This window comes from Budorcas taxicolor, chromosome 10, assembly GCF_023091745.1.
Source record: "Budorcas taxicolor isolate Tak-1 chromosome 10, Takin1.1, whole genome shotgun sequence".
NCBI classification, from domain to species: domain Eukaryota; kingdom Metazoa; phylum Chordata; class Mammalia; order Artiodactyla; family Bovidae; genus Budorcas; species Budorcas taxicolor.
The window spans coordinates 41,691,918-41,719,215 of record NC_068919.1 but is presented as its reverse complement, the minus strand read 5'-3'; the positions used below and the strand labels follow the sequence as shown (position 1 = coordinate 41,719,215).

The following is a 27,298-nucleotide window of genomic DNA, read 5'->3' as shown; positions in this document are numbered from 1 at the left end:
AAAGCCTCTTGATGAAAGTGAAAGAGGAGAGTGAAAAAGTTGGCTTAAAGCTCAACATTCAGAAAACAAAGATCACGGCATCCAGTCCCATCACTTCATGGTAAATAGATGGGGAAACAGTGGAAACAGTGTCAGACTTTCTTTTGGGGGGCTCCAAAATCACTGCAGATGGTGACTGCAGCCATGAAATTAAAAGACGCTTACTCCTTGGAAGAAAAGCTATGAGCAACCTAGATAGTATATTCAAAAGCAGAGACATTACTTTGCCGACTAAGGTCTGTCTAGTCAAGGCTATGGTTTTTCCTGTGGTCATGTATGGATGTGAGAGTTGGACTCTGAAGAAGGGTGAGCGCTGAAGAATTGATGCTTTTGAACTGTGGTGTTGGAGAAGACTCTTGAGAGTCCCTTGGACTGCAAGGAGATCGAACCAGTCCATTCTGAAGGAGATCAACCCTGGGACTTCTTTGGAAGGAATGATGCTAAAGCTGAAACTCCAGTACTTTGGCCACCTGATGCAAAGAGTTGACTCATTGGAAAAGACTCTGATGCTGGGAGGGATTGGGGGCAGGAGGAGAAGGGGACGACCGAGGATGAGATGGCTGGATGGCATCACGGACTCGATGGACGTGAGTCTGAGTGAGCTCCAGGAGATGGTGATGGACAGGGAGGCCTGGGGTGCTGCGATTCATGGGGTTGCAAAGAGTTGGGCACGACTGAGCGACTGAACTGAACTGAAGAAAACCTGTGTAAAAAGACTTCTTTGAGTAACAAATAAGGGGAAAAAGAGGTCCATGGGGTATAGGAAGGTAAGAATGCTGACTATGTTCTATGTGTCAGAAACATGCTCTCATTGGACTGTAATTAGACATGAAGAGTAACAACCTACCACATGTTCAGAGCATTCCATTTTTTCCTAGTCTCCTCACTTTCAATAACTTCCAGTGAGGCTGTGGGCTGTGAGACTGCTTGGGAATAGAAGCTGCAGTTAGGAGCTTCAGTTTCTGATCCGGATTGAAGCTGTTGGGTAACCTTGGGCAAGCTCCAGTGCCTCCTGGAACCTGGCCCCCCCTTATCGCCGTGATTTATGTCTCTGTTTGGCATTGCTGGGCTGACTCACTGCCGAGGGGAGCAGAGTGCTTCAGGGACAAACACCTTAGAGCGGTCAAGCACCTTAAGGATGGAAGGGCAGGAGAGCAGAGGTTCAGAAAGAGCAGCAGCCAAGGACAGAGTGGGAGAAAGGAGGAGCAGTGGGGGAAGGAGAGAGAAAGGTACAGGTTGGCAGAAAGGTGGGCGACCAAGAGGAGAAGCTGAAGGGGATAGCACGTCACATGGTCTCTCCTGTCTTACAACATCAGACCAGAAACACTGCTGGGCAAATTACCATCCTGATGACTGTAAATTGCTGTGGGGAGCAGGATGGTCGTGGTTCCCTGTTTTTCAGTATTTATTCAGAGCTTAATTCCATGTACTCTTGTGCCAAGGCCCCACTCCACAGAATGCTGGCAGAGTACCGTGTGAATGCTCGCTAGCATTAGAATCTAATCAGAGCGTTCATAATTTCTAAAGGCGTCTGCTCCCGTAGTACCTGTTGAATTATTATTTGAGTAATATTTCCCAACTCAGTAAAAGTCTCCTTGGGAAATCCTGTGACATCTTTAAGGATTTAATCCTGCTGTTGCTAATCGGTGCCATTTCCAGGTCCATTTTCTTAATCTTGCTTAATTGGCTTATTGAAATAGATTAGTAACATATCTCTATAAGTTGTTTTAACCATGTTCAGCGTTCTTATGGTTTACAAACTCAGATGTCTGTGGGGACTCACACTGGTAACATAAACCAGTGAAACAGGCTGAGTGCAAGACAAGATGGAGCAGTGGAGACTAGGGCAAACTGGAGACTGTCTTGTGAGAAGCAGGTGGCTGCATGCTAGTCTTTCTCAGACTTTTCCTTAAAGCCAGAGATCAAAATTTTGTGTAAAATCTCCTGGGTTCTCCCCCATAACTCTATTTTGAAAAAATTATACACACATAAGTGGGAAGACTAATACAATGAATACTTGTGTATCTTTAACAAGATTCATTAATCTAGCTAATTCTAATTGTTAGAATTCCACTTCATTTCTGTCTCTATCACACACACACACACACACACACATACATGCACTTTTTTTGGCTGATGCACACATATTTTTCTAAATGCAGCATGAATCTCCTAGAACAAAGAAAATTTTCTGTGTACCACAATATGATTTCCACATTCTAGAAATGTATCATTGATTCAGTACTATTATCTAATATATAGTCTGTGTTCAAATTTTTCATATTGCCTCAATAATATAGATAATCATGTTTATGAGAATAAGCATATATACATGTATATTATATGTGTATTTTAGTACATGATTAATAACTGAGCACACATTGCATTTAATTGTCATGTTTTTGTAACTTCCTTTAATCTAAAACAGTATTCTTTTCCTTTTTTTAATACGTTTGTTTATTTGGTTGCACTGAGTCTTAGATGAGGCATGTGGGATCTAGTTCTCTGACCAGGGGTTGAACCTGGGCCCTCTGCATTGGGAGCCGAGAGATTTAGCCACCGGACTACCAGGGAAGTCCAGTATTCTTTTCTTAATTGGAAGTATAGTTGATTTACAATGTTGTGTTAATTACTGCTGCACAGCAAAGTGATTCAGCTTTACATGTATATGTTTTACATATTCAGCTTTATATACATGTATATACACACACATTCTTTTTTATATTCTTTTCCATTATGGTTTATCATAGGATGCTGAGAATAGTTCTCTGTGCTATACATTAGGACCTTGTTGTTTATCCATTCTGTACACAAAAACTTACATCTGCTAACCCCCATCCTGCCCCACTCCTCCCCCAATACCCTGCCCCTTGGTAACCACAAGTCTGTTCTCTATGTCTGTGATTCTGTTTCTGTTTCGTAGATATGTTCCTTGTGTCATATTTTAGATTTCACATATAAGTGCTATCATATGGTATTTGTCTTTCTCTTTCTGACAATGTGATAATCTCTAGTTGCATCCATGTTGCTGCAAATGGCATTATTTCATTCTTTTTTATAAGTAGTATTCCATTGTACGTATGTACCACATTTTCTTTATCCATTTGTCCATCAGTGGATACACATTTAGGTTGTTTCCATGTCTTGGCTAGGCGTCCCTGGTGGCTCAGAGAGTAAAGAATCCGCCTGCAATGCAGGTGACCCGGGTTTGAGTCCTGGGTCAGGAAGATCCCCTGGAGAAGGAAATGGCAACCCACCCCAGTATTCTTGCCTGGAGAATCCCATGGACAGAGGAGCCTGGCAGGCTATAGTCCATGGGCTCACAAAGAGTAGGACACAACTGAACGACTAACACACACACACATCTTGGCTATTGTGGATAGTGTTGCTATGAACATAGGGGTGAAATATCTTTTTGAATGATAGTAATAGTTTTGTCCAGGGTATATGCCCAGAAGTGGGCTTGCTGGATCATGTGGTAATTCTATTTTTAGTTTTCTGTGGAACCTCCATCCTGTCTTCCACAGTGGCTGCACCAACTTGCATCTCCACTAACAGAGTAGGACAGTTCCCTTTTCTCCACATGCTCTTCAGCATTTATTATTTGTAGACATTTCAGTGATGGCCATTCTGACTGGTATCAGGTGGTATCTAACTGTAGTTTTGATTTGCATTTTTCTATCATTAGCAATGGTAAGCATCTTTTCACATGCTTGTTGGCCATTTGTATTTCTTCTTTGGTGAGATAGGTCTTTTGTCCATTTTTCAGCTGGGTTGTTTGTTTTCTGTTGGTTAGTTGTATGAGCTATTTGTATATTTTAGAAATTAATCCTTTGTTGGTCACATCATTTGCGATTATTTTCTCCCATTCTGTTGGTTGCCTTTTCATTTTGTTTATGGTTTCCCTTGCTGTGCAAAAGCATGTAAGTTTGATTAGGTCCCATTTGTTTATTTTTGTTTTTATTTCTACTGTCTTGGTCGGCGGGGGGAAACACTGACCTAAGAAAACATTGGTACGATTTATGTCAGAGAATCTTTCCCCTATATTCTTTTCTAAGAGTTTTATGATGTCACATCTTACGTGTAAGTCTTTAAACAAACTTTGAGTTTTGTGTATGGTGAGAGGGTGTGTTCTAACTCCATTGCTTTGCATGTGGCTATCCAGCAGTTCTCTAACTTTTACATTCTTCTTTCAGTCTTGCGTGGCACTGACATTTGGGTAGAGTCCAGGTCAGTTATTCTGCCAGATGGGCCTCCACACAAGTCTGGCTGTTTCCACGTGATTTGATTCAGGGTAAATGATTTCAGCTGTGTCCATCACACTGTTTCTAATCAGGAAATGCATGATCTCATTTTGTCCTGTAACTGGTGCTCTCAGTTTTCATCTCTTGATTAAGATGGGTCTGGCATATTCCTCAATTGTAAAGAAACACTTTTCCCCTGTCTAATTAGTAAGTTATCTGTGGGGTGATTCTTTGAAACCGTGTGACTGCCTTATTCCCCAAGAACTGTCACCCAAAGTTCCTTACCTGAATCAATTACAGTAAGAGTTATTGTAAAATGATAGTTTTCAACAATTCTTGCTATATTCATTAGTTATAATTTTTCTTAAAAAAAATGCTTTTTTCACCCACACTCCTACACCGCAGTACATACAGTTTTTAGTATCACTGTGGATTCTGGATTTTTAAAAAATTCAACATGTTATAAACTATCACTGTCATTCTTTTTGAGTCTCAAATTGTCACACATTTGGCTACTTGGGGATCTCTGGAGCCTGCTCCTCGGTCTTACAGATGCCCATCAATCCTTCTATGCGTCTTTACTGTGGGGCACAACGAAATGTTCCAGGCTCACCTCCCCCAGCTCTAGAATCGGCTATTTCTCCAAGGATTCCTCATATCTTTAAGTGAGAGTGAAATCTGACTTTAAAGCATTGACAAATAATTTAAAAAAAAATTTTTTTTAACACCATTCAGGCCAAAGAAAACACATCTACAGACAGTATTTGGCCTATAGGCTCAGTTCGGAGTCTTCCGATTATGCAGCTTTCATTGTTTGCAGATGTTCATACTGGAGACTGGCAGATGTGACCCCTCGAGGTTCATTGCTAATGTATGTAGGTGCTGGGACTTTGCAGAGACTGGTCGTCAGTAGCATGGAGGACAAAGGGGGAGCATTCCCTGGCCCACAATGATAGAAACCAAACAAACCCCCTTATCATCCTCTCTCCCTATTTATTCAACAAGTGGAGACCTGTTTGATTTTATTTTTACAAGATAACATACTAAATGCAAATAGTAACAGACTCTTTTGCTTGTTTATTAGAAGATTTTTTTGGCTTAGCTCACAGTGTGTTTGTCTAGAAAGACTGTGTTCCTGCTGTGTAGTGAACTCCTAAGCGATAAAGCTGCCATGGTTGTACTTCAAGAACAAAAGAAGCAGACATCAACAAACAGACTCCTTACCTTTTAAAAATACCCAATTTGCAAGGAGATTAAGCACATGCCACCATCTGTCAACACTCTAAATGCTTTTATACATACCTTGCCACACACCTTACTCTAGAAAATGTCGTAGAGCAGGAGAAGGAGGCTGAATAAATGATTTTATAAAGCACATTGATAAGAAATATAATTATACTGTTGCTTTTTTGCCACTTGTTTTTTATTTCCAGCCAAAAAAAAAAGTTTATAGGTAGACAACTGTGTTATATATAGTTATCAAACATTCAAACCACACTAGAAAGTAGAACTTTTTGTATGGAATGAAAATTTTTTTAGTGGCCAGCCTTGTGTCTTTCACATTAAATTTTTTTAATGTTTTAACTCACCTTTTTATTTAGCAGAATTGATGTTTTAGATCACAAATTTGCTTTCAACAGGCATATTTCCATGCTAATCATTAATCTTCTTTATTACTTATTAACTTTAACCACACTGTGATAAAAATGCTTTGGAGTAAAATTGCCTGATAGAAAGTCTCTGAATTCCACTTCCCTTTTTGTTAGAAGAGTGAAAGGTGAATTTTTAAAATGAATTATGCTATCAACTGTATATAAAAACCTAACAAATAATTTGTTTTATAACTATCAGTACATTGAAAGTGAAAGTTGCTCAGTCATGTCTGACTCTTTGTGACCCCATGGGCTGTATAGTCCATGGAATTCTCCAGGCCAGAACACTGGATTGGGTAGCCTTTCCCTTCTCCAGGGGATCTTCCCAACCCAGAAGTCGAACCTAGGTCTCCTGCATTGCAGGTGGATTCTTTACCAGCTGAACCATACGGGAAGCCCAAGAATACTGGAGTGGGTAGCCTGTCCCTTCCCCAGTGGATCTTCCTAACCCAGGAATTGAACCAGGGTCTCCTGCATTGCAGGTGGATTCTTTACCAGCTGAACCATACGGGAAGCCCAAGAATACTGGAGTGGGTAGCCTGTCCCTTCCCCAGTGGGTGTTCCTAACCCAGGAATTGAACCAGGGTCTCCAGCATTGCAGGTGGATTCTTTACCAGCTGAACCATACAGGAAGCCCAAGAATACTGGAGTGGGTAGCCTCTCCCTTCCCCAGTGGGTCTTCCTAACCCAGGAATTGAACCAGGGTCTCCTGCATTGCAGGTGGATTCTTTACCAACTGAGCTACTGCATGAATTTTTGGCTGTGTCATGGTTCATTCTGATTTTGATCACGTTGGTGCTATTGCTTCTTTCCTAGTGCTTTTCAAAAACTTCATTAACCAATGAAACAAACTGAGCATCTGCTGTGCACATCCTTAGCCTGCCTGTGATGGGTCTTGAGAGGAATGCAGAAGAGAGCTCAGCCCAGGTCCCTGGCCAGAGGACCCGCCTGGCGCATTCTGTCCCATCCATGCTGTCTACAGCAGACCTAATGTAAATTAACTTCAGCTCTCCACCTGTGATTCAGCTTTTTCAGTTCTCCCCCACATGTCACACCCGTTCCTTCTCTGAAAGTGTTAGTCACTCAGTTGTGTCTGCCTCTTTGTGACCCCATGGACTGTAACCCGCCAAGCTTCTCAGACCATGGAATTCTCCAGGCAAGAATAAGGGAGTGGGTTGCCGTGCCCTTCTCCAGGAGATCTTCCAGACCCAGGGATCGAACCCATGTCTCCTGCATTGAAGGCAGATTCTTTACTGCCTGAGCCACCAGGGCGCCTTCTCTAGCCATCCCCCAAACTAAGGTGTTAGCCGGGGGGTATCTACCATGTGTTTCTGGGCATTTAAAGGAAATGTGGGATTAAGGCAGCTTTCCTTTACCAAAGTGTTAAAGAACAATTCCTCAACAGCACTGTGAGGGGTGTGGAATATTTTCCTCTAGGTCGAAGATGGTGGCAATAATTAAATAGCTTTTAAAATCATGAAAATAGCTCCCCCCGCCACAAAGCTGATGTATTAACTAACTAGCTCTCTGAAACTAACTTCAAAATATTTATCTTGGTTTTACAATATAGTGAAGAGACTTATGCAAATCTTTTAGAACTTTACCATATTTTCTATGGTAAAGTAAATATCATGCTTACATAAGTAAGTATGCTTATGTAATAAAACAAGATGGAAGGTACAGCAGAACTGCAGTGGAAAGGAAATCTGCCTCATCCCTCACTCTCCATTCTCATCCCCCGAACAATGGCGATCTCTCCAGAGGATGCATGTGCTTATGCAAAGACTTGTGTTTCCCCCTAAAACACAAACACAAATGCCATTGTATATGTATATACTATCCAATCATTTATTTTTTACACTTAACACAGTTGACCCTTGAACAACAAGGGTTTGAACTGCATGTTCCATGTGTAAGTTTGTATTCATTTACATGTGAATTTTTTCAATAAATATGTTAGAAAAAATTTTGGAGGTTTGCAACAGTTGAAGAAACTCACAGATGACCTGTGTAACCTAGAAATAATCAAAAACAATTATTGAAAAGTTACATGTGTCATGAATGTATAAAATATACGTAAATATTAGTTTATCCTTACATAAGCATAATAAGGTGGGTGACATTTAATATAATTATGTGTTAGTTCTCACAGGTTTACAACTTAGCTTTCAAAAGATCATGTTATGTACAGTATATCTCTCTCTCCCTCTCTTATAAAAGGAGAAACTGAATATCAGTCTATCATCTCAGGTAAGTGATTTTTTTAAAAGTGTAACAATGTTTCCAATACTGTGTTATGTATATGACTGTAATACTGTATGCGATAAAAATTTTATAATGGTTCATTCATTAGTATATAGGCTAGGCTACTTTGAAAAAATTCTATCAATTATTCTAGGCTGCTATAAAGTGGGGCTTCCCAGGTGGTAAAGAATCTATCTGCCAATGCAGGAGACGTAGTTTTGATCCCTGGGTCAGGAAGATCCCCTGGAGAAGAAAATGGCAGCTGCAGTATTCTTGCCTGGGAAATCCCATGGACAGAAGATCCTGGCAGGCGAAAGTCCTTGGGGTCACACAGAGTCAGACATGGGTGACTGAGAACCACCACAATCCTTGCTGGGTCTCAAGCCCTCGAGTGTATTATCATATGCTGACCTGGGAATCCTTGGGATGTACCCAGGATTAATTATTATAAAGGAGGGGGACATCACTTTTTTCCATTCTGGGTGAATATTAACTGATAAAAAATTCCTGCAACCGGATCTATGTATCTGTGACTAAGAGTCAAGTTCAAAAATTCCAAAGGCTTGTGAAAAACATTTTACTGAGACAGCTCTCACTTTCTAAATGTTAATCCTTGTTCTTTTGTTATTTACCACAAATTTGTGGGAAAAGAAGAATATTTTTGGAAGGAAAACAGGATATGATCATTGAAAAAATAGTCTGTTTCTTTTCTCTAAAGCACAGACAGGATAAATATCCCCCCATTCTCCCCACAAAGAACAGAGACCAGGGGATAGAAGAGCCCACAGATGCAGTGGTGTGTATACCGATCAATCTAGAATGTGTGAGTGCTAAGGAGTTCATAGGGCAGAGGTTCCAAATCCAGTATCTGCAGGGGCCAGGCAGGTAGGAGAGAAATGATTTGTTTTCATAAACAAATCTTTTATTTGCCTTAAAATATGCAGTTATTTCTATCGCTTATACATTTTCCCACTTTTGATAGAAACTTGGGCATATTAAATATCTTACTTTTAAGAAAATTAATAGTGAAAGGGTAATGTTAAATGTCCTTAGTATCAGGGAGTGGTAGCGACTGTGATAAACTCAGGTGTCCAGGGCTTATCTAACATGGACAGCTGCTTCTCGGCCCCAGTCCACTGATGCCCAGAGACTGCAGGCTCAGCATACATCACCAGCGTTTTCAAGAGAATCTTGGTAACCAAGACTTTAAAGTAACATTTCCTGATCTGAAAGGTTGGCAACTAGGTCAAAAATCCTTCCGAAGGCTGAGGCCAAACATTTGACCTTAGAAGGTGTAGAAAAGCCTGAGCTTATGACAAGGGCTCAGGTTAAATCCAGAGGATAAAACACTTTTTAAGTGTTTTTTAAGTTCTTTTTTAAGGTCAGAGAAAAACGCTTCACTTTGCAGCATAATAGGAATATTTCAAAATGCAGAGAAAATAAAAAGAAGAGAGACCAAAATAAAATAGCAGCAGCAAAGGCAGAAACTTTTATATAAGAGAAACTAAATCTGAGCGTGAGCCAACCCAGGCTTCTAGATATAGAAGAACTGAAGGATGGTGACTGACGTGGGACGAGGCACTGAGATCCTCAGGATTGGGCAGGCACGAATCAGAGTGCTGAGGAATGAGGCCAGGCCTGGGGCTTTGGCTTCACATACTCATAAACAGGAAGGAATTTTAATTAGAAGAGCCCTGAACTACATCTTCATGGTATGTATGGTAATTTAGTCTATTCCATGAAGACTTCTTGTATAATAAACACGTTGAGTAAACCTGTGACAGTCCATCCAGATTGCTGCTTGATTCTTCTCATCTAATTCCTCCCAATGCCCCTAAAAGAGCCCATTCAGCTTTGAGGTAGAAACATCCAGACTTTTGTCAATGCAAACATTCTTAGTATTGGAGCTCTGGTCAAGACCTCTAGGCGACCAATTGCAAACTGGATTCAGGACCACTGGTTCCCCTCTGAGTATGGCCCCTAGGGTCAGGGGAGTCAATAGAGAAAGGAGGGAGATGGTTTGGGGATGCTAAATTCATGACATCTGGCTCCTGGTCTCACTGCTGCTTCCAGTGAGGTCACACAAACCCCTTCTCCCCAACATGACTTTTCAGCAGCAGCATCTTCGTGGAGTAAGTGTACTCTTATCACGGTATCGTCATCGTGTTATGTTCTGCAGTTTTCTCTCTTACCTTGGGACACCATCTTCCCTTTCCCCTTCTCTACTTCCTCCTCATCTACCACTTATCTGGGTGCTGGGCTCCTTGGGCCTCGCTCTTGTCACTCATTCTTCCGGGCATCACTTCTCACCATGGCTTTGCTTACACTCATACTGACGCCCCAGCTTTTATCTTCAGCTCAAACTCCAGCCAACCTGACACCTCTACTTTGGTATCTCAGAGTCTCTGTCAGCCCAGTGTGCCACAGCTGTAGGTCCTTCCCTTCAAAACCTGCTTTTTCTCTCAGTCATGGCACCACCATCCACCCCATTACACAAAACTTTGATCATCACTCTCCTCCATCCCTCAGCTCCAGCCCATCACCACATCCTGACTATCCTAATAATAAAGCCTGTCTCCAAACAGTGCCTGTCTCCCCATCTTCCCCTGCCTCTTCTCTGCTCCAAGCTCTCAGTGATCAACAGGCTCCTTACCAGGCTCCTCTAGTCATATTGCCTCCTCTGAGCCATTCTGTGTCCTGGACCATAGTGAGCTTTAAAACACCCAGATGGTGGGATTTCTGATGGCTCAGTGGTAAAGAATCTGCCTGTCAACATAGGAGACATGGGTTCAAACCCTGATCTGGGAAGATCCCACATACCACGGAACAATTAAGTTCGTGCACCACAATTATTGAGCCTGTGCCCTAGAGCCTGGGAACAGCAACTACTGATGCCCGTGCACCCTAAAGCTCTAGTTTTGCAACAAGAGAAGCCGCTGCAATGAGAAGCCTGCACACAGCAGCTGGAGAGTAGCCCCCGCTCAATGCAGCTAGAGAAAAGCCACATAGCAACCCAAATGGCATCCCTATCACTTCTTGTTAAAATTCCTTCCAGTAGCTTCTCGTTGCATTTAGGGTGAAGCGTAAATTTCTTAGCTTGTCCTGCAATGCCCCGGAGAACCTGCCTTCTGCCTGTCTCTCTGGTATCAGTTCCGTGTGTTTGACATTCAGACCACACCGTCTTACAGTTCCTTAGGTGGCGTAAGTTCCCTCCTAGCTCAGAACCAGTCCTCTGTCTGGAAAGCCACCATCCCTCTACCACCACCGTCCCTCCGCTTGGTCTGGTCAGACCTTTCTCACCCTCAGGGACTCCGGTTCAGAGTCACTTCCTAGGAACAGTTTCTTTAAGGCAGCCTAGATTCTTGTACATGGAGGGCTCTGTGGCACTTCTCTGCTTAATGCTTGAGCCCTTTGTCCCCTTCGCCAGTGTTTCCCTAGTACCTTGAACAGGGCCTGAGGCTCAGCAGACACTCTGGAGACCTTTTCTGAATAAATGAAGACAGCCAGGACAGGAGCTGTCTCCCAGATATCTGCTGCTCTAGCATGTTTTCAGGTCAACCCAGAATCCTGGCAACCTACAGAGAGTTAATAATTTATTTAAAAATATTTATAAACAATATTTACAACTTAAGATTTGTGAGTCCTAATTGGGATTTTAGTTTTAGTGATTGACTTCTCTAAATGAACACGTTTCTTAAAATAGGTTGAGAAATAAGTTATTGGCTATTTGCAGCTATGTAAACGTTATCTTACAGCAGAAAATAGGAGAAATGAGTGGTTTAAATATCATGTGACACCTTCCCGTGTTGCTGGAGGCATTGTAAGCCCTCTTGAGAAGTAATTTAGCAATCTACATCACAAACCTTAAATATCTATTAATGCCTCAATGGTATGGTAAAATGTATTCTCACACTCCTGGCAGAGGTGTAAGTATGTTTGATCCTTTTGGAAGGCAGTGTGGCCATGTTTATTTATGTTATATTCCTGGGGCTCTCCAACTAACTTCTTAAATGGCCACCTTCCTCAGGAACCACTGTACCACTCCCCAGACCACTCAACACCCTCAAGCCAGGGTACCCGTTCCCTGGCTTTTTGTAACACTTACCACGTCTGTAATTACTTGTTCAACATCTGTCTCCCCTTCTAGTTTCTTCCCCCTCCCTTCTAGTTTCTAAGCTTCATGAGAGTAGGTTTGGTACTTGCTGTGTTATCTCTGTATCGTTAGGACTATCAGAGTGCCTTATGCACATTAAGATAGATAAATACTTGTTGAATAAAATGAATTGAGAAAGTCAGCCTAGATAGAAATAGATTGAACCCCCAATAACAATATTACCAGGACTTCCTTGGTGGCACATTGGATAAGGATCCACCTGCCAATGCCGGGGACACAGTTTCGATCCCTGGTCCGGGAAGATCCCATATCCCCGTGGAGCAACTAAGCCCATGTGTCACAACTGCTGAGCCCGTGTGCGCTGCACCTGCTGAAGCCATAGTCTAGAGCCTGTGCTGTGCAACGAGAGAAGCCGCCGCAACGAGAGACTGAGCGCTCCAGTGAAGAGGAGCCCCGCTCTCCGCAACTAGAGAAAGCCTGTGTGCGACAGCGAAGATCCAGCACAACCAAAAACAAAATTAAAAAATAATAAAATTAAAAATCATTAAAAAATATTAACAGTTACACTCTCTGGAGAGGATGATGTGCCCTGACACTGCTGCCTATGCTTTGTCATAGCAGCCCTTGCGCTTCCTCCTCTCGCAAATGGTAAACCTAAAGACATTAACTAACACGTCCCAGTGAAAGTCACCCAGTCGTGTCTGACTCTTTGCGACCCCATGGACTAAATAGTCCATGGAATTCTCTAGGCCGGAATACCGGAGTGGATTACCATTCCCTTCTCCAGGGGATCTTCCCAACCCAGGGATCGAACCCAGGTCTCCCTCACTGCAGGTGGATTCTTTACCAGCTGAGCCACCAGGGACGCCCAAGTTATGGTCAATCAGCTAGTAGGTTGTTTATCAAAATGTTATTTATAATGCTCAAAAATTGGAGAGAATCTATATGTTATTAGAATAGCTTACAGTGTAGTTGTTAGAATCTAACTTTTCAAAAGGTGTGCAGTAACAGGAGGATGGGTGTAATGCAGTATTTAGTCCCTGCAGTTCAGCGGGTCCTGCTGTGACAGTGCTTTCACTGCGACATGTGCTACATGGCACCCATGGTTCCAGAGTTATACTCTTTTAGTTCATACAGGTGTGTTGAGCAGGGCCGAGGGGGCCGGACAGAAAAAAATTCATCTGGAAGATGGGAAACAACTGCGTGAGCAGGTCCTGAAGCCTGACTGAGGAAGTGAGGAAGTTCAGTGAGTCTGGGGGTAGTTATAAGAGATGAGGCTGCAGAGGTAAGCAAAGGTCAAGTGGAGAGAATCTTTGGGTTTTATCCTGGGGCAACAGTGCCCCTGGCAATTTCTGAATGTATGAATGTGACAAGTTGCAGGTGCCAGTCTTGGCATCTGAGAAGCTCCAGGTATTTGTTTCAGTAGAATTGAGGACTATATATGGAACATGGAAAATTAAAAGAATCTAAGATTTGAGGTCTGGGCTTACAGACAATTATTTTTCAGAGCTTTTAAGAGAATTTCTGCTTTCCCCTAATTGTCTGCTGTCTAAACTGCCTCCCCCCGACTTTAAACTTGGTTGCTTTCTGTTTGAGACATTTGAGCCAATGCACTTCTTTGGCTGAAACAGTAGTCAGTTCTGTCCTCTTAGTGCAGAACTAACTGTTCTGTTAGTCCAGGCTAAATGTTTCCAGATGTGTGTGTGTCAGTCGCTCAGTCACGTCCAACTCTTTGCAATCCCATGGACTGTAGCCTACCAGGCTCTTCTATCCGTGGAATTCTCCAGTCAAGATTACTTGAGTGAGTAGCCATTCCCTTCTCTAGGGGATCTTCCTGACCCAGGGATCAAACCTGGGTCTCCCACATTGCAGGCAGATTCTTTACCATCTGAGCCACCAGGGAAGTCCCTGGTGTCCCATATTCCAGATATGGGAATATAAGTGTGGGGCTTTATAGCTTGGAATGCCTTCTGTTCCAAGGCCCCAATGTGGCTAATGGGCTTTAAGAGTGTCTTGGCTGTTTTATTTTGCTTCATCAAGTGTAATGTCTGGAGCAGGAAGTTCACATCTTGAAGATAGAGGTGTTAGACAAAATAAATGAGAAAATAATTGTCTTTTTTGGTATTTTCCTTGCTGGGTTCTTTTCTCATTGTCCATACAAATATACTATAATGTGCAGTTCAAGAACTTCAGTTTTTCTCCTTCTGCCTTTTATCATGTCTGAAATATCTGTTTGCCTATGATTAATACTTCTGTCTATGTATTAAATCACCTGGACAATTTTGGGGAAAAAATAGATGCCTGGCCCTTGCCTGAGACCAATTCAGAATCTCTGGGAGTGGGGCTCAGGCATCCCTGGTTTTCAAAAGTTCCCCAACCAAGTTATCTAGTGCTGTGTTAACAGAGCTCCCCAAAACTCAGTAGCTTAAAGAAGAATGATTTCTTATTTCTCACAACTGTGGCTTGGCTGACTGTTCCTTCGGCTGGTCTTGCTGGAGCTTGCTCATGTAGCTGAATTAAGTGGGGGTGGTCAGCAGGAGCTGAGCTCGGCCGGGACACCTGGGCCCTGCTCTCCTCATGGTACTGGGTTGGCCCAAAAGATCATTCAGGTTTTTATAATGTCTTATGGGAAATCTGAACAAAGTTTTTGCCAGTTCTATATTTTATTGTGGGTTGAATCTGGGTGGGTCTCATGATTTGCTGTGACCAGTAGAATGAGGCAGAAGTTGTATCACCTGATTTCTGAGACTGGAGCCTTAAGAAGCTTTTCAGCCTCCTCTTTTGTTCTCTTAGATCACTGCCTGGAGGCCTTCAAGCCCTGAAGAACGTTAACCAGTTTTGGGCTCTTCACAGTAGTTAGCTTGTAGGTATTTCCAGTCAGATTATAGACAGAAGGGGCCAGAAAGCTAAGTACCAGATTTATCTCTGCAACACCAACATTCATTCCTGCCTGTCTTTTCTAGATGCAGCCCTGCAGGCATGTCAGATTGGAGAGTCTTCTGATTTTTCTGTTTTAAAATGTTTCATCAGCCTAGGAAACCTGATTTACTCATTCATTCACAAATAATGATCAGATGCCTATTACGTGGAAGGCTCTGTGCTGGGGGTACAACATCATTTTGAGGAAACAAGAGAACACAGACCCTGATGTCTATCATGAGTCTTACATTCTGTGAATCTAATATATCTATCGACAACAGAGGACATTAAAAAAATCAATTGAACAATTAGTAATTTTGAAGGATTCCAAAGGATTCATACTTCAGGGAGCTACAGGGGACACTGAGCCAGTCTGGGGAAGTCAGGGAGACACCTTTAGGAAAGGACACTTGATCTGAGCCTTAAGGATGAGTTCATGTTAACTAACCACTGCCCCCCTCTTTTTCAGTCTCCTTTCCCAGCCTTCTCATATCTCTATGCCTTCACCAGCCACCAGGGTTATGATCATTTTTTACGTGTGTGCGTGTTCAGTTGCTCTGTCTTGTCCAACTTTTTGCAACCCCATGGACTATATAACCCACCAGGCTCCATTGTCCATGGGACTTCCCAGGCAGGAATGCCAGAGTGGGTTGCCATTTCCTTCTCCAGGGGGATCTTCTTGACCCAGGGATCAAACCTGCCTCTTCTGCATCTCCTACAATGGCAGGTGGATTCTTTGCCACTGCGCCACCTGGGAAGCCCAAACAGCTCAAGAAAAGTTAAGATTGTACTATCTACAGCCCCCTTCAATCCAAGACAAGAATTTTCCTAAAGGACAAACATCTTTCTTCTGTTGGACCAACAGTAAAGAAAACTGTCATTCACAACTCCAGTTTAGCACCTTGCTTTTTGTGTTTTCAGCAACTCAAGCATCCCAACCTCGTCAACCTCATCGAAGTCTTCAGGAGGAAGCGGAGGCTTCACCTGGTGTTTGAATACTGTGACCATACGGTGCTCCATGAGCTGGACAGACACCAAAGAGGGTGAGTGACCCATCCTTTATAAACACAACCCAACAAAACACACCAGGGTTGGCTAGGGAAGATGAGCTATGACCCTTTTTCATGGTAGGCAGGGACAGCCAGTGTTTGGTCAGCATACTCTGCTGCTGAGGGGTTGCCAGAAATGTTGGGAAAGAGAGCATAACAGTCATTTTTGTGAAGAAAGAAGAAAACACGTTATTAGGTTGAACTTGATTTCTTTGGTATGTTATCTCTACATAGATGCTATATCAGTCTCTAGGAAAGAAAAGGAAGGATATCAATTATTCCACCCCAGCCTAGGGAAGCGTAAGGGCTTGGAGGTTGAAAGGAAGACTTCAAAGACAGTGGCTCACAGGAAATTTAAGGCTAAAACAAACATGGTGTTTTTATACATATTTTTTAAAACTTATTTATTCTTAATTGGAGGATAATTGCTTGACAACGTTGTGTTAGTTTCTGCCATACATCAGTGCGACTCAACCACAAGTATGTGCGTAGTGAAGGACAGGGAAGCCTGGCAAGCTGCAGTCCATGGGGTGGCAAAGAGTCAGACAGGACTGAGCGCCTGAACAGCGTGTGTGCTCTCTCCGTCTTCAAGCTCCCTCCCGCTTCCTCCTGCATCCCACACTTCTCGGTTGTCACAGAGAGCCAGGTTGAGCTCCCTAGTTAACTTCCAACTAGCTATCTATTTTACATATGGTAATATTTATCTTTCAGTGCTACTCTCTTAAATCGTCCCACTCTCTCCTTCCCCCACTGTATCCACAAGTTTGCTCTCTATCTCCGAGTCAGAATGGTACTGATGAACCTGTTTGCAGGGCAGCAGTGTTTTATCTGAAGCAGTCCAGATATCCGGTCTGCAGTATTGGTCAGAGTTTTTTGGTTACAAATGACAAAAACCTAACTGACGCTGGTGTAGGTGAAAAAGGAAGTGGTGGTGGCTGTAATTGGGAAGGTGACTCTGGAGGCTCTGCTGATCTTCACACGTTTCTAGCACAGGCAGCCGTCTGCGGGGTCGCACAGAGTCGGAAATGACTGATGCAACTTAGCAGCAGCAGCAGCAGCACAGGCAGCACCTTTGTGTGCAGCAGCAGAAAGCCCTGCTGAGCAGACAGAGCCTTTGTTTGAAAAAACAGCGCAGTGTGGGGGAATCCGTTCCTCTGAAGGTAGCTGCTTGTGAGGGTGAGCAGAATGCAAGCTGGATTTTGGCTTCTCTCAGCTGGGTGTCTTTAAGGCAGAGTACCTTAGGAGGGGCTTTCTCTTTCCTTTTCTCTCCCCCTCCCTCCCAACTCTTCCTTTCAGTATTGGCTTCCTTCTGCCTTTCAGGTGAGTCTCCCCTACAGGGTTGATTTTGGAGGGCATATGCGTGCTGCAAGATGGAAGGCGTTAGGAAGGGAAAAGTGTGTAGTGGAAAGCATTACTGTAGGCTTTTATCAACCTGTGTAGCCATTCTAGAAGAAAGGAAATTCTAGAAGAAAGTAGCGTCTGCACAGAAAGTCCAGTGGAAGACTGATTGGCTCAGCTTCAGTGATGCAGTTATCCCTGGAAGCAATCACTGTGCTGGAGGAAGAAGGTAGAATGATTACCAGGCCCAGGGAGACAGGATTCAAAATGGGTCAAGCAAAGAATACTTCACAGAGGAGGTGGTCTCTGGCTTGAAAGGTAAGGAGACTCCCGAGAAGTCGAACAGAAAAGGATATCCCATCTTCTCCTTTTGCTGTATTCCTGGAAGCTCAGCTTTGGCTGGGGATAATCTGCAGAGTGCACCAGAGATCAGAGGGATGGAAGGGCGCTGTATCCTGACTCACGTTCGCACTCCAGTGGCTGGAGGCTGAGGCTCTTTCAACAGGCTTTCAAGCCTTGGCCAAGAGCTTGCTCAGCCACGTGGTGGTGGTTATACATGATCTAGCGTGACCTCTGGGCAGATGGGATTAAAGTGGCTCTTGATTTGTTAGTGACCATGACACAGGCGGCTTTTCTTGTTAGTTTACACAGAGGGATCCAAGAGGACAGACTTCCTGTCTTCAGAAAGTCACTGATACAGAGAAATTTTGTGTTCAAGGAAGAAAACATTTAGTGTGCTGGTATTTGCTCTTTTGACAGCTTGCAAGTGACACTTTGATTAAGCCTACTAGTATAAGTTACTTGTGCCATGGGTAACTAGGGAGTTGTTGCAGGGAATTTGATTAATCATGTTCGATTGAGTCACTTGCCAACTCTGATTAGCGGGAGATTGAAAGCAATTGGGAGTCAGTTCTTTTTTTAGCATGTAGTTTAAGCAGAAGAATAAAAAGATAGGACAAGGAGGGATGAGAGTCCTGGAGGCAGATTTTTTTCTTTTTAACTCTGCTGGCTAAAATCTCCAATATGTGTTCCAGAAAATGCTTTAATATAGAGGTGGGTTAAAGAAGGGAATGTCTGGTAGACACGTGTGTGGTTAAGTACCAGTAACTTCATTTCTAAATGATACTGTGCCATGGTTGGTCAAATATAAGACTGACTTAAGGAACACCAATAAATGAGCAAGTTTGAAAACTAAGATTTATTCTAAATCAGATCATTATCTATTTACTTTGAAGTTTAAGGATTTTTGTTTGTGTGTGTTTTAAAAATAAAAGTAACTTTTCATTATACGAGGTAGGAGTGGTACCCCTGGTGGCTCAGTCTGTAAAGATTCTGCCTGCAATCTGGGAGACCTGGGTTCGATCCCTGGGTCGGGAATTTTCCCTGGAGAAGGAAATGGCAACCCACTGCAGTATACTTGCCCGGAGAATTCCAAGGACAGAGGAGCCTGGTGGTCTACAGTCCATGGGGTCACAAAGAGTCGGACTTTCATTCTATTTAGGGAAGTGGCATGTTCCACTTTATATTTTAGAAATTTGTACCTGGGAATATAGTGATCACAGGGCATTCTAGGTGTAAAGAGGCAAACCCAAGGAGGATCAACCTGCCAGATTTCTAAAATAAAAAGTGGACGATGCCACTCCCTAGCATAAGTCATTTGATAGCTCCTCAGATCCATGATATTAATGTACTTTACGATTAGATTGAGTTTTTGTTGCTGCCTCCTTAGTTGTATTTGAAATAGCATCAGACACGACTGAGAGACTTCACTTTCACTTCTCACTTTCATGCACTGGAGAAGGAAATGGCAAGCCACTCCAGTGCTCTTGTCTGGAGAATCCCAGGGACGGGGGAGCCTGTTGGGCTGCCGTCTATGGGGTCGCACAGAGTCGGACATGACTGAAGTGACTTAGCGGCAGCAGCAGCAAAGCTTACTGGTGTGGTGAAAACCCTAGCATGAGATACAAGGTCTCACTCTGTAAGTCCATCCCACTTCCCGCCAGTTTTCAACCCCATGAAATTGTTTGCATTCCAGGCTTTAGGATACCTGGTTTGCCTTACCTTCTCTACTCTGCCTGGCAAACTTCTGCTTGCCCTTGGATACAGCCCAAATATGACCTGCTAATGACATCCCCTTTAGGAGAGGTGAGAGTTCCTTCCTCTGGTATTCATTATATCTTCCTGGATTATTTATATTTGCCCAGTAAACTATAAAATATTCAAGGGCAAGAGTTGTATCTTCCTCACCTGTGTATCCTCAGTAATTTCTAGGTTAATTTTTGGCACTTGGTACATTCCCAGTACTGTTGTGTAGTGATTGAGTCAGCAAATCAATAAATTGATCCTTACAAGGTGATTTTAAAGAGTAATCAAAACAATGTTTTTTTATTTAAAAATAATTACTTTGATTAAAATTTTCTAAACCTAATACTGTCAAAGGAAATGATCAGTACACTGTTGGACTGAGGGCAATTTGACAATCAACGGGTCCGCTTCTGATAGGGCTTCCCAGGTAGCTCAGTGGTAAAGAATCCACCTGCCAATGCAGGAGACTCGAGTACAATTCCTGGTCGGGAAGATCCCCTGGAGCAGGGAATGGCAACCCACTCTAGTGTTCTTGCCTGGAGAATCCCATGGACAGAGGAGCCTGGTGGGCTACGTATAGGCCATGGGTTTGCAAAGAATTGGACGTGACTGAGCGACTGGGCACGTATGCTGCTTCTGATAATTTACCACAGGAAATAAATATATGTGTAAAAGTTTTAGCTATAAAAGTGTCTGTTTTTCAGTATTGTTTCTAATGAAAAAATTGGAAACAACTGAAATGTTCAGTGATAAAGGATTGGTTAAGTATAGTATGTCTTTATAGTGGAACACAGTGGAGCTGCTAAGAAACATGCTTATAAGATAAAACAAACATTTACATATAAAAATGTTCATGAGTGGTTGCAAGATAAAAAAAGCTATGCTATAATAAAAGTATATATTTCCTTTTTATACAATTTATATGTAGGTAGAAAATTTTAAAAAGTAATATATACATTTTAATAGAGATTATCTGAGTGATATTTGTATAGATATTTTTCTTTTTAAAATATTTTCTCCATGTTCCATTTATTACTCTGGCAATGTTTTAATTATTAAGAATAATTCTTGCTAAATCAGAACCAAAGAACTCTCTACTGTGAATCTGAAGTGGATACTAATTCATCTTCTTGTAACATGTTGGTAACTTTGAACTCATTTGGAAAGCTTTTGGAAAAGATTCACATTCATGCTATACTGAATATAATGTATATAATGAATATAACTCCAATGTTATAACTTGCTGTAACAGTCATGTTTATGCCAGAATATATCCTGTATACATATATAAATATATAAATCTTTATCCATTATTATTCCCTGTGTTGTGTTCATATTGCTTAGATTTGCTCTTAAACAAGCATATTTCTTATCTTCCATAGGACTTAATATGCTTTTTACTTATTCTGTAAACCATTGGTCTGTCCTCTGTCAAAGGTTTGTAAACAATTGGTTTCTGTGTTCTCTCCGCATTTTTCTGCCCCTGTTTAAGTGCAGCCAGACACAGTACTTCACCCATTTTTTTCCTGTGCAGATTCCATTTCAACCAGATCCTCTTCTGACTCTCATATAGTTTATTCAAAGAACATCTGGTGAGTAAAGGGCATTACTACACGTTTTTGGTTTCTGACAATGCAATTCCAGAGCCAACCCTAAAAGATCTCTTTTTTAAAAAAGTGATATATTGTTTGTTGTGAAAATGTTTCAAGCAACACAGAAATATGTAGAAATAAAGTTTGAGAAATAGTTTTCTAATAATTTTTTATGCATTTCTATATAAATACTTAAAGAGATTGTACACTGTATACTATTCTTCATTTTTAAAGTGTATTTGGGAACTGTCTCCCTATTCTTAGATATCTGCTTTTATATTTTTAAAATGGTATAAAATTCCATTGTGCAGACATACCATGGTTTCTTTATTCAACCCCCCACTGATAAATATTTAGATTGTTTCTAGTTTTTCTCTAATAATAAGGTTACAGTAAATAATCACTTGCAAAAATATTTCTATAGAATAAATTTCAAAGAACATATAATTTCTATAGGAGCTTTGCCAGCCCTTTCATCCTTGTCTTTGTTGTAGCCTTGGGTAGAAGTGAACCTTGAATGGTTGTTGACGGTTTGACTTCTTACTATGTGGCGAATATTAGAGAAGCAGTGGTGGAAAGGACAGTCACTGTATTGGCAACCTGGCCCCAGATCCATGCTCTTTCTTTGTCAGCTCTCTTGTCTCTCTTAGTTCTGAAGAAATGTTTAAAATGCACTTTGACCTTTTCACTTTCCCGCAGCAGTTGTTTAGGTTTCTCTCTGTTCATTTCAATTTTGTTGTCAGGACATTAGGGTCATAGGCCTTCTTTCCCAAAACTTGGAAGGAGAGGCAGAAGCTTGCTTTCTGGGAGTTATTTTGTGAAACCAACACATAATGCATCAGGGCAGAGATATGCAAATCATCCTTAAAGGTGTAGGATGGATGCTGGGCTGATCACATACGTTTTATCTAAGGCCAAGACCCTTTTAATCTGGAGATGGGTACAATTAAACCATCTTAGTCTGAAGGCAATAACCAAACTGTGTGCTTTCCTTCATTCCAACTCTTTCCTCACCAAACACCATTCTGATTAGAACTTGTGTGTCTCTATGGAATTGCCTACGAAGAGAACGTAAACTGGCACTCAGAATTTGAAGATGGATGAATAAATTTGCTTTATATATCAGGCTACTAAATTTGTTTAATGTTCACCTGCCCCTTTGTAATGGACACTGTCTTAGTATACTGACAAAATTTAGCGTCCATATCTGAAAGCCTGAAGACCATTATAAAAAGGAGCCAGGCTACTGGCTGCCCTTCCAAACTAAGTGCTACATTCTCTACGTTGCTATGATGAAACGACTGTTTCCCTCCCCCAACCCCAATCTGTTCTTCACTTAATATTCTCTCACATGCATTTCTATATATGTTGCAGTATAATTTTTAGATCTATTACTAACTGTAAGGTATTACATCTCGTATTACCATCTGCCGTTCCTCCATTGTTGAGTAGAGGCCATTTTCAGCGTTTTGTCTGCTAAATGATTCTGCTATCAAAATCTTCCTACAAATAGATTTTTCTTCTTTTCTATTTTTTCTTTAGAAGTTCTCAAAATGATATTATTGGCTCAGGGTTTGTCAAACTGAACCAGTTCATCTTATCTCCAAGTCATACTCCTTTTGTTTCCATTATTATAATATTTGGTGAGTGATTTTCTTCAAACATAAAAGGAAGAAATATTAGCAATCCTACACAAACTCTTTCATGAAATATAGAAGGAAGAAACAATTTCCAAATCACATTATGAGGCCACTATAGCCTGATACCAGAACTAGACAAGGGCATCTCAAGGAAAGAAAATGACAGATGGATATCCTTCATAAACTAGATGCAAAAATCCCTAGTGAATTAAATCTAGCAATATAATGATGTCATAAAAGAGTGATATACTGTTATCATATATTAATTTTTAGACATTATCTACAGACTATTCTGATAGATGAGGATTTAGTTTTCCTATACCATTATTTCCTCTGCTTCCCCTTTCTTCTTCCCCCAAATAGTTATATTAAAATTTCATTAATTCAGAATTCACTGTTCCTATTATTATGCCTATGGAAATATTACTTATAGTTGAGCATTTTACCATACTGGAGTTTCTTTTTATACTTTTTTCTGCAAATTAATATTTGCCTTATTTTTAAAATTTGCTTAGTATTCTTTAACCCTATTGCTAACTTTCCCAGTCTTTATAATAGTCTCTTAGTATACTTTTCCACAGGATAATCATATCAGGTAATCTATTCCTTTTCTCCCTCCTGATAATGTCCTGCATTTAGATCCCCATTCTCCATCTGTCTGGCTTGTTCTCCATGCCTGCGGACCAGCTGTCCTCCTGGGACTTCCCCTTGCTGTCATCCTTGGAATCCCCTTTTGGAATATCTCTAGGGTTGGATTCACTGCTTCCTGGATGTCTTGTCTTCCTTAATCTGGCTTTGCTTGCTTGTTGTGACCAAGCATCTCTATCTTCAGTGAAAATGGTACAGTCGCACAGAAATCTAGACCACAGACATTTTTAATGACACCCCCGCACTCCTCCTTGGAGCCAAACTCTTGGGAAGCTTCTATGTTCCTGGGGGTAAAACAGAGTCCCCAAAGCAGACAGGAGGAAAGCCGTGTGGAGGACCCACACAGAGTCCCCAAAGCAGACAGGAGGAAAGCCGTGTGGAGGACCCACACAGGTCCCCCTTCCCCTGTTCCCACTAGTAGAAGATGGATTCGCTCCACCCTCTCTGGAGGGAGTGCCTCTGCTGAGCTGGACTGCAGCCCAGTGGGCTCCAGAGGAACAGATGTCGCTCTCATCTGCTCTCAACATGTCTTGTCTTGCACTTTTATCTTCCCAAAGATACTGTAAGCTGCCTGAGGGTGAGAGGATGGCTTATATTTTGATTGATCTTTAGTGTAGTTCTAGTTAGATTTTAGAAGAGATTGAAAATAGATCGGTGTGTTCTATCCACCAACTTAACCCAGAAGTCCTTTGAAACACTTTTTTCAGTTGGCTTCAGGGACACTTCTCCTGAGTGTCATTTTACTTCACTTGAGGACCAACCCCAGTCTTGCTGGGTCCCCCTCCTTTTTCTGATCTCTGCATGTTGAGGGCCTCCAGGTTTGACCTCTTCTTTTTTCTGGATTCACCTCTTAAGTGGCTTCATCCAGTCCCAGAGCTCTAAATTCTATCACTATGCTTATGCTTCCCAAATTTACATCTCCCTTCTGAGTTCAGGACTCCCTTCCCCAAGTCTTCCCGGGTATGGCTAGGAAGCATCTCAGCCACCTTCTCTTCCCTCCCTGAAACCAGTTCTTCCCCTAGCGTTCTCCACAGTAAGTGTGTTAGTCACTCAGGCATGCCTGACTCTTTGCAGCCCCATGGACTGTACCCTACCAGGCTCCTTGGCCCATGGGATTTCCCAGGCAAGAATACTGGAGTGGGTTGCCCTTCCCTGCTCCAGGAGATCTTCCTGAACGAGGGACTGAACCCTGGTCTACTGCATTGCAGGCGGATTCTGTATCATCTGAGCTACCAGGGAAGGGCCCCGCTATAAACCAGCGACTCAAGCTGACACCTTGGTGTCATTCCTTGACTCCTCTCTGAATCTCATATCCAGTCTCTCAGAGAATCCTGAAGATTCTATTTTTAAAATACGGATTTTTTTTCTATAAAAATCTGGCTACTTCTCCTCACCTTAACCACTACCTCAGATATTGTCCTATGTCAAGAAGCTTTCTAGAGCACCTGTGTCAGATATCAGCACCCTTTCCAGGGCAGCACCCTCTGTACATGCATGTATATCCCATCCTAATCGAATGCTACAGAAGAGATTCTATTCTTCTTTCTTTCCATATCTGTCACTCCCTTATCTGAGAGTGAAAAACTTGACTTCTATCATCGTCATAAAAACGGTCTTAAAGATCAGATAAAATGCGTGGAAAAATAGGAAAGTGAAGTGAGTAGCTGACCCAATATGGTACTAGGTAGCTTGCACAGAGTTTTTACGTTTGAAAATTGTGTAATAAGGTGCTTAGTGTTAGAGGAGCACTAATGATACACTTTATACGTTTTGAAGAGAAATCTGACTGTGGCTCAGATCATGAACTCCTTATTACCAAATTCAGACTCAAATTGAAGAAAGTAGGGAAAACCGCTGGAGCATTCAGGTATGACCTAAATCAAATCCCTTATGATTATACAGTGGAAGTGAAAAATAGATTTAAGGGCCTAGATCTGACTGATAGAGTGCCTGATAAGCTATGGAATGAGGTTCGTGACATTGTACAGGAGACAGGGATCAAGACCATACCCATGGAAAAGAAATGCAAAAAAGCAAAATGGCTGTCTGGGGAGGCCTTACAAATAGCTGTGAAAAGAAGAGAAGCAAAAAGCAAAGGAGAAAAGGAAAGATATAAGCATCTGAATGCAGAGTTCCAGAGAATAGCAAGAAGAGATAAGAAAGCCTTCTTCAGCAATCAATGCAAAGAAATAGAGGAAAAGAACAGACTGGGAAAGACTAGAGATCTCTTCAAGAAAATTAGAGATCCCAAGGGAACATTTCATGCAAAGATGGGCTCGATAAAGGACAGAAATGGTATGGACCTAACAGAAGCAGAAGATATTAAGAAGAGGTGGCAAGAATACACAGAAGAACTGTACAAAAAAGACCTTCATGACCCAGATAATCATGATGGTGTGATCACTCATCTAGAGCCAGACATCCTGGAATGTGAAGTCAAGTGGGCCTTAGAAAGCATCACTACGAACAAAGCTAGTGGAGGTGATGGCATTCCAGTTGAGCTGTTTCAAATCCTGAAAGATGATGCTGTGAAAGTGCTGCACTCAATATGCCAGCAAGTTTGGAAAACTCAGCAGGGGCCACAGGACTGGAAAAGGTCAGTTTTCATTCCAGTTACAAAGAAAGGCAATGCCAAAGAATACTCAAACTACCGCACAATTGCATGCATCTCACACGCTAGTACAGTAATGCTCAAAATTCTCCAAGCCAGGCTTCAGCAATACGTGAACCATGAACTTCCTGATGTTCAAGCTGGTTTTAGAAAAGGCAGAGGATCAAATTGCCAACATCCGCTGGATCATGGAGAAAGCAAGAGAGTTCCAGAAAAACATCGATTTCTGCTTTATTGACTATGCCAAAGCCTTTGACTGTGTGGATCACAATAAACTGTGGAAGATTCTGAAAGAGATGGGAATACCAGACCACCTGACCTGCCTCCTGAGAAGTCTGTATGCAGGTCAGGAAACAACAGTTAGAACTGGACATGGAACAACAGACTGGTTCCAAATAGGAAAAGGAGTACGTCAAGGCTCTATACTGTCACCCTGCTTATTTAACTTCTATGCAGAGTACATCATGAGAAACGCTGGACTGGAAGAAACACAAGCTGGAATCAAGATTTCCGGGAGAAATATCAATAACCTCAGATATGCAGATGACACCACCCTTATAGCAGAAAATGAAGAGGAACTAAAAAGCCTCTTGATGAAAGTGAAAGTGGAGAGTGAAAAAGTTGGCTTAAAGCTCAACATTCAGAAAACGTAGATCATGGCATCCAGTCCCATCACTTCATAGGAAATTGATGGGGAAACAGTGGAAACAGTGTCAGACTTTATTTTGGGGGGCTCCAAAATCACTGCAGATGGTGATTTCATCCATGAAATTAAAAGACACTTACTCCTTGGAAGGAAAGTTATGACCAACCTAGATAGCATATTCAAAAGCAGAGACATTGCTTTGCCGACTAAGGTCCATCTAGTCAAGGCTATGGTTTTTCCTGTGGTCATGTTTGGATGTGAGAGTTGGACTCTGAAGAAGGCTGAGCGCTGAAGAATAGATGCTTTTGAACTGTGGTGTTGGAGAAGACTCTTGAGAGTCCCTTGGACTGCAAGGAGATCGAACCAGTCCATTCTGAAGGAGATCAGCCCTGGGATTTCTTTGGAGGGAATGATGCTAAAGCTGAAACTCCAGTACTCTGGCCACCTGATGCAAAGAGTTGACTCATTGGAAAAGAC

The 27,298-nt window shown here is 42.0% G+C and overlaps 1 protein-coding gene across 1 annotated transcript in view; it reads left to right on the top strand.

Annotated features, from left to right (window-relative positions):
* Positions 1-27,298, top strand: part of CDKL1 (cyclin dependent kinase like 1) — a 53,184-nt gene that overhangs the window by 11,475 nt on the left and 14,411 nt on the right. The window contains exon 2 of the mRNA XM_052646962.1: positions 16,134-16,255. Coding sequence (XP_052502922.1) covers positions 16,134-16,255 — 122 coding nt within the window. The remainder of the gene's footprint in view (positions 1-16,133; positions 16,256-27,298) is intronic.